Source organism: Colobus angolensis, unplaced genomic scaffold (assembly GCF_000951035.1).
Source record: "Colobus angolensis palliatus isolate OR3802 unplaced genomic scaffold, Cang.pa_1.0 Scaffold96, whole genome shotgun sequence".
Lineage (NCBI taxonomy): Eukaryota > Metazoa > Chordata > Mammalia > Primates > Cercopithecidae > Colobus > Colobus angolensis.
Genome location: NW_012123598.1, coordinates 2,740,059 through 2,748,211, shown reverse-complemented (window position 1 = coordinate 2,748,211; position 8,153 = coordinate 2,740,059). Strand labels below are relative to the sequence as shown.

The 8,153-nt window shown below is 49.9% G+C and overlaps 1 protein-coding gene across 2 annotated transcripts in view; it reads right to left on the bottom strand.

Annotated features, from left to right (window-relative positions):
- The window catches only part of GP6 (glycoprotein VI (platelet)), a 20,716-nt gene extending 13,036 nt beyond the window's left edge, over positions 1–7,680 (bottom strand). The window contains exons 1-3 of one of the 2 annotated variants that reach the window (XM_011932488.1): positions 7,619–7,680; positions 1,553–1,585; positions 1,184–1,441 (exon numbers count right to left, since the gene is read on the bottom strand). In XM_011932488.1, the coding sequence (XP_011787878.1) occupies positions 1,184–1,441; positions 1,553–1,585; positions 7,619–7,652 (325 nt within the window). In that variant the 5' untranslated portion in view covers positions 7,653–7,680. The remainder of the gene's footprint in view (positions 1–1,183; positions 1,442–1,552; positions 1,586–7,618) is intronic. The other variant, XM_011932487.1, reaches the window with a different exon arrangement.
- Positions 7,681–8,153: the final 473 nt, after the last annotated feature.

Below are 8,153 nucleotides of genomic sequence, written 5' to 3'. Positions count from 1 at the left end.
TGTCGCCCAGGCTGGAGTGCTGTGGCCGGATCTCAGCTCACTGCAAGCTCCGCCTCCCGGGTTCACGCCATTCTCCTACCTCAGCCTCCCGAGTAGCTGGGACTACAGGCGCCGCCACCTCGCCTGGCTAGTTTTTTGTATTTTTTTAGTAGAGACAGGATTTCACCGTGTTAGCCAGGATGGACATTTATTTTTTAGTTGTAACAAATGTAAGATGTTAACATGAGGGGATCCTGGGTGAAATATTTTCGTTAATATTATCTTTGCAACTTTTCTGTCAGTCGAAAAATGATTCCAAAACCAAGCTTTAAAAAGAATCCTGAGCCAAGCACGGTGGCCTGTGACTGTAGTCCCTGCTACTCATGAGGCTGAGGCAGGAGGATTGCTTAAGGCAAGGACTTCCAGGCTGCTGTGAGCTATGATTGCTCCTGTGAACAGCCACTGCACTCCAGCCTGGGCCACATAGCAAGACCCCATCTCTAATTTTTTTAAGTGCATTAAAACACAGATAAAAGAGTGCCTGTTTTTCGTTTTGGCACAGGCTCTGGTATGACTTGGCACAGGCACTGCCTGATTCTGCCTTTATTTGAAATTCTGATTTTTTTTTCATTGTGGATGGTTTGCGATTTATTTTGATTTTTTTAAAAATTGCATTAAAATGTTACTCACACCCAGATGCAGTGACTCAGGCCTGTAATCCCAACACTTTGGGAGGCCAAAGAGGAAGGATCGCTTGAACCCAGGAGTTTGAGAGCCTAAGCAACATAGCGAGACCCTCTCTCTCTCTTTTATTTTAATGCCTTTTGGGAAAACTGTCAAGAGACCCCATCTCCACAAAAAAATTAAAAATGAGCTGCGCATGGTGGTGCACACCTGTAGTCCCAGCTACTTGGAGGGCTGAGGCAGGAGAATCACTTGAACTTAGGAGGTGGAGGCGGCAGTGAGCCAAGATCGCAGCACTGCACTCCAGCCTGGGTGACGCAGCAAGGCCCAGTGTCCAAAAAATAAAACATAAAATATTATTCACATTGATCCATCAATGTTGTGGCACCACCACCTGCTAGGCCAGTGCCTGGTTTGCCTCGCCCTCATTCCGGCCCTAATCCCTGCTCTCAGTGTCCCCCATATTTGTGTCCTGAACGGAGGACCAGGCAGTCCCAGGCTCCGATCCCCCTTCCTTTACCGGTGGCGACGAGCTCCAGCTGGTCGCTGGGCAGGGACCAGAGGCTTCCGTTCTGGTAGGAGCAGCGGTAGCGTCCGGCCAGACTTCTCTTCATGGCCGGGATGAAGAGGACCGCCTGATCCTGGTACCTGCTGGAACTCAGCTTCTCCAGGCGGTACAGGTCCACGCCCGGGGGTCCCTGGCACCGGAGGGTCACTGGCTTCTCCAGGGGCACCAGGGAGCTGGGCAGAGCCTGGAGGGAGGGCTTGGGCAGCAGTCCTGGAAGAGGAGCAGGGCTGAGTCAGCCTCCCCGCAGACCCCGCCTGGCCCCGCTGCCCTCGCACGCTGGCGGATCCCGCAGGAGGGATGGGGTCTGGGGGAAGGACTCACCTGTCTGCGCTGGCACATGCCCCAGACACAGCCCTGAGGAAAGAAGAAAGGGACCAGATGCCAGGACTCGCTTTTATGGACATTCCCGCCTGCTGGGCGTGGTGATAAGACATTTGCACGCATATGCTTTATTCTGTCCTAATTATTTATTTCTTCAAAAGATACATGTGCATGTAATTTAAGTGAGAGAAGCCAATCAGAAAAAGCCACATAGTCTATGAGGTCATTTACATGAAATATCCAGAATAGGTAAATCTATAGGAGACGGAGAAGAAAACAGATCCATGGCTGGGGGTGGTGGGAGAGGAGGGCGAGACGTGGTGGCGTAACGGGCGTGGGGTTTCCTCAGAGGGTGCCGGAATGTCTTGGAGTTAGATAGAGGTGATGACTGCACGACACTAAATGTACCAAATGCCAGCTATAGCAGACTTTTCTATGTATTTTACCACAATGACAACTCTTTTAAGGCCAGGCATGGTGGCTCACACCTGTAATCCCAGTACTTTGGGAGACCAAGGAGGGCGGATTATCTAAGGTCAGGAGTTGGAGACCAGCCTGGCCAATGTAGTGAGACCTCATTTCTACCAAAAAAAAAAAAAAAAATTAGCCAGGCATGGTGGTATGCGCCTGTGGTCCAAGCTACTTGGGGTGGCTGAGGTTGGGAGGATTCCTTGAGCCCAGGATTTCTGGTCGAGCCTGCAGTGAGCCAAGATGGTGCCCACTGTGCTCCAGCCTGGACAGCATTGTGAGACCCCCATCTCAAAAAATAGATCTTTTGAAAGTCAAGCAGAGATTCCTTGACCCACCCTGTCCAGCTCCCGCCACTGTCCCCGCCCCGCATACATTTTTTACTATTTCAGTTGTTCCTTCTGGCATTTTTATATCTTCATCGTTCTAGGAAAGAGTATGTATACTGCTCTCTGTGGATTCCTTCGTGTTAGACGTTGTCCATTGACTTCCTCAGTGGATGTGAGGAGTGGGACCTCAGATATTGCTGTCCCTTCGTTTCCTCCCTTCGATCTCCCAATATGAAACAATATCCAAGTGCATTCCAATAGCACGCAATTGTATGGACAGGTATTGTAAATACTATCGCATATTGTATATTGTTGGATTTTGTTGTGTATGTCCTATGTGCAGTAAAACCCCGCACTGATGGGATGCGTTGGGCTCCAGGGATGGAGCAGGACGGAGCCCCAGTGTGTAAGTCAGGTCGTCTCAGCGTGTACTGGCCATGGGTTTCGCAGTGTTTACAACGTTTGGTTGAATCCATATTCCATGATTACATGGTAGGATGATAGCCTGAAGGAGGATAGTGAAGGTTCCCAGCACAGAGAAACGATGTGTGTTTGAGAACATGAGTGTGCTGCTTACCCTGATCTGATCAGTGTATGTATATACACACATAGTGCATATATGTAAACATACACCTGTGCATACATATATATGCACATATATGTATATGTATGTATACATGTATATATGTATGTGTATACGCATGTATGTGTGTATGTGTACATATGTGTATGTGCATGTATATATGTATGTGTACATGTGTATGTGCATGTATATATGTATACACATATGTGTATGTGCATGTATATATGTATACATATGTGTATGTGTATGTATATATGTATACATATGTGTATGTGTGTATGTATACACATGTGTATATGCATGAATGTATGTATACATATGTGTATATGTATGTATACATTGTGTGTATGTATGTATGCATATGTGTATATGCATGTATATATGTATATAAATACATGTCTATAAGCGATCCCCTCCTGGGATTGCTTGAGCCCAGGAGGTCAAGGCTGCCATAGGGTAAGATTGCACCACTGGCCAGGCGCGGTGGCTCATGCCTATAATCTCAGCACCTTGGGAGGCCAAGGTGAGCAGATCACAAGGTGAGGAGTTCAAGACCAGCCTGGTCAACGTGGTGAAACATCATCTCTACTAAAAATATAAAAAATTACGGCCAGGCGCGGTGGCTCAAGCCTGTAATCCCAGCACTTTGGGAGGCCGAGATGGGCGGATCACGAGGTCAGGAGATCAAGACCATCCTGGCTAACACGGGGAAACCCCGTCTCTACTAAAAAATACAAAAAAACTAGCCGGGCGAGGTGGCGGGCGCCTGTAGTCCCAGCTACTGGGAGGCTGAGGCAGGAGAATGGCGTAAACCCGGGAGGCGGAGCTTGCAGTGAGCTGAGATCCGGCCACTGCACTCCAGCTGGGGCGACAGAGCGAGACTCCCTCAAAAAAAAAAAAAAAAAATTAGCTGGGCATGGTGGCATGTGCCTGTAATCCCAGCTACTTGGGAGGCTGAGTCAGGAGAATTACTTGAACCCGGGAGGTGGAGGTGGCAGTGAGCCAAGATCGTGCCACTGCACTCCAGCCCGGGAGACACAGCAAGACTCCATCTCGAGAAAAAAAAAAAATGAGATTGCACCACTGCACTCCGGACTGGGCAACAGAGCAAGACCCTGTCTCAGTAAAATAAGAAGAAGAGAAAAAAAAAAGTACTAATTATCTGAAATTCAAATTTAACCAGGCATCCAGTGTTTTATCTGGTAGCCCTCCTTCTTACACACACACACACATACACACACACACACACGGCGGGATAGTTGTCATTCCCACGGCAAACAAGGAAACTGGGCGCAGAGGCTGAGCAACCTTCTGTAGCTCACATAGCAAGAAGTGGGTGAACCCAGATCATCTCTTGATTCTGAGCTCAGAGAGTGACAACTGGTCACCAGCTCCCCAGTGGCGACCAGCCTTTGTCAACCACAGGCTCCCTCTGCACCCCAACCCAAGCTCCAGCTGCTTCTCTGTCCCCCTCCGCCTGCCCCATCACAGCCCGCCTCAGCCTCTTGGTAGGTTTCCATGCGACCCTGTACCACGGCTGGGAACCTTCCAGGTGCCGTGCTGAGCACCTCCTGTGCACGGACTCCAAGTCGCCGTAATCGTACGGGTTAGCTACCATTATCAGTCCCCTCTTATACATCAGGCTAGTGAGACAGTATCTTATCCACAGTCCTACAACTGGCAGGAGGTGGGTTCAAACCCTAGCAGCACCGTTTAGTGGTAAAGAGTGTGGACTTGGGAACTTACAGGAGCAGAGGTGGTTACTGGGGTGGTGGGGTAAGGTTTGGGGAGATGTTGGTCAAAGGAGACACAGTTTCAGATGGACAGGAGGAGTGTATCTTGGAGATCTATTGCACGTCGTGGTGACTGTAGTTAATAACAACATATTGCACACTCGCATATCACTGAGAGTAGATTTTAAAGTTCTCACTGGCCAGGCGCGGTGGCTCACGCCTGTAATCCCAGCATTTTGGGAAGCCAGGGCAGGTGGATCACCTGAAGTCAGGAGTTCAAGACCAGCCTGACCAACATGGTGAAACCCTGTCTCTACTAAAAGTGCAAACATAAGCTGGGCGTAGTGGCAGGACCTGTAATCCCAGCTACTCAGGAGGCTGAGGCAGGAGAATCACTTGAACCTGGGAGATGGAGGTTGCAGTGAGCTGACATCATGCCACTGCACTCCAGCCAGGGCGACAGAGTGAGACTCCATGTCAAAAAATAAGTAAAAATAAATGAGTGTGGAATACTACTCAGCCATTAAAAGGAACAAAATAATGTCCTTTGGCCAGGCACAGTGGCTCACACCTGTAATGCCAGCACTCTGGGAGGCCGAGGCAGGTGGATCATGAGGTCAAGAGATCAAGACCATCCTTCCTCCTCAACATGGTGAAACCCCGTCTCTACTAAAAATACAAAAATTAGCTGGGCATGGTGGCAGGCGCCTGTAGTCCCAGCTACTCAGGAGGCTGAAGCAGGAGAATTGCTTGAACCCGGGAGGAGGAGGTTGCAGTGAGCCAAGATCATGCTGCTGTACTCCAGCCTCAGCAACAGCGAGATTCCATTTCACAAAAAAAAAAAAAAATGTCTTTTGCAGCAACTTGGATGTAGCTGGAAGGCATTATTCTAAGTAAAGTAACACAGGAGTGGAAAACAAAAATCTGTATGTTCTCACAAGTGAGAGCTAAGCTGTGGGTATGCAAAGGCATACAGGGTGATGTAATGGACTTCAGAGACTCAGAAGGGGAGGGCAGAAGGGTAGGGATGAAAAACTACACATTAGGTACAAGGTACACTACTCAGGTGACAGGTACACTAAAATCTCAGAATTCACCACTATATAGTTCATCCATGTAAGCAAGAACCACTTGTATCCCAAAAGCAATTGAAGCAAAAATTAAGCCAGATGCAGTAACCTGTACAGGTCACACCTGTAACCCCAACACTTTGGGAGGCCGAGGTGGGTGGATCACTTGAACCCAAGAGTTTGAGACCAGCCTGGGCAGCATAGCGAGGCCCCATAACTACAAAACTTACAAAAATGAGCCAGGCATGATGGTGTGCAACTGTAGTTCCAGCTACTCAGGAGGCTGATGGGGAAGGATTGGTTGAGCCTGGGAGGTTGAGGCTGCAGTGAGCCATGATCATGCCACTGCACTCCAGCCTGGGTGACAGAAGTGAGGCCCTGTCTCAAGTAAAATTAAATAAATAAAAGTTAAAACAGGCCGGACGCGGTGGCTCACGCCTGTAACCCCAGCACTTTGGGAGGCCAAGGCGGGTGGATCACCTGAAGTCAGGAGTTCAAGTCCAGCCTGGCCAACATAGTGAAACCCCGTCTCTACTAAAAATATAAAAATTAGCCGGACCTGGCGGTGGATGCCTGTAATCCCAGCTACTTCAGAGGCTGAAGCAGGAGAATCACTTGGACCCGGGAGGCGGAGTTTGCAGTGAGCCGAGATCATGCCACTGCACTCCAGCCTGAGCGACCGACAGAGCAAGACTCCATCTCAAAAAAAAAAAATTTAAAACAAAGAATACACCCATGGATGGATAATGAATGAGAGGTTGTTTGTATTCGCAGTTAACCCTCTCATCTCCAGTAACACAACCATCTCCTTCCTGCTTAGCCTTTTGGAGATGCTGTCCCTTTAGTGGTCAAATTCTCCTGAAGAAATCAGGAAATAATGCATTCGACATGCCCAGCACAAGTGAAGAGCAGGCAGCGGAAATGCATTCGACCTGCCACCCATCCGTCAGGAGACTCTTATTTACTCCACTGCTGTAGGGGATACTGACAAATTAAATCCATAACCTAGTCCAGATATCAAGTCCACAATTTTTTTTTTTTTGAGACGGAGTTTTGCTCTTGTTGCCCAGGCCGGAGTGCAATGGCATGATCTCGGCTCACCGCAACCTCCGCCTCCCGGGTTCAAGCGATTCTCCTGCCTCAGCCTCCAGAGTAGCTGGGATTACAGGCATGCGCCACCACGCCCAGCTAATTTTATATTTTTAGTAGAGATGGGGTTTCTCCATGTTGGTCAGGCTGGTCTCCAACTCCCAACCTCAGGTGATCCATCCGCCTCAGTCTCCCAAAGTGCATGAGCCACGGCAGTCAGCGTTTTTTTGAGACGGAGTCTCTCTCTATTGCCCAGGCTGGAGTGCAATGTCTGACCTCAGCTCACTGCAACCTCTGCCTCCCGGGTTCACGCCATTCTCCTGCCTCAGCCTCCCGAGTAGCTGGGACTACAGGCGCCCGCCACCTCGCCCGGCTAGTTTTTCGTATGTTTTAGTAAAGACGGGGTTTCACTGGGTTAGCCAGGATGGTCTCGATCTCCTGACCTCGTGATCCGGCCGCCTCGGCCTCCCAAAGTGCTGGGATTACAGGCTTGAGCCACCGCGCCCGGCCCACAGTTTTTTAAAAAGGGGCAGCTGCAGTGTAGTAGAACGAAGTTGTGACCAATGCTAGGATACCTCTGTTCATTTCCTGACCCAGCCACGAATACACTGGAATAACTCAGGCAAAACACACCACCTCGCTGGCCCTCCGCTTCCCCACCCAACCAGTGAAGGGGCTCTCATAGGTCCCTTTTTGTCCTGAAATTCATCACCGATGCAAATTTCTTAAAAATCCTTTGTCTGGCAGTCCATGCCTGTCTTTCAGCACTCCCCAGATCGACCCTCAGGACTCACCAAGACAGAAGAGGGCGGTCGGGGATGGAGACATGGTTCCTCAGCCCTGTCCTGAGCTCTGTGGCCAGGGAGGGAAGTGGTGGGAGCCTGGGGCGTGGGCTCAGGATGTGATGAGGATGAAGAATGCTCTCCTCCCTTCCTCGGCCAGCCCCGGCCTTTCCTAATTGAGACTCATCGAGCCATAGCCGGCTCCCCAGGACAGTGACTTGCACACAAGCTCCAAGGAGCCGCGCTTATCTCCTCTGGCCAGCCTGGCGTTGCCCCGTTCGTCCGCCTGCTGGGGTCTGGTCTGTGTTCCCGTGCTCCCATAAATTCCCTGATGTCGCTAGGAAAATACTCATCAAAACCACAGTGAGATATGACTTCACACCTTCTGGGATGGCTATAATTTTTTTTTTTCTTGAGACAGAGTCTCGCTCTTTTTGCCCAGGCTGGAGTGCAGTGGCGCCATCTTGGCCCACTACAACCTCCACCTCCTGGGTTCAAGTAATTCTCTGGCCTCAGCCTCCCAAGTGGCGCCATCTTGGCCCACTAC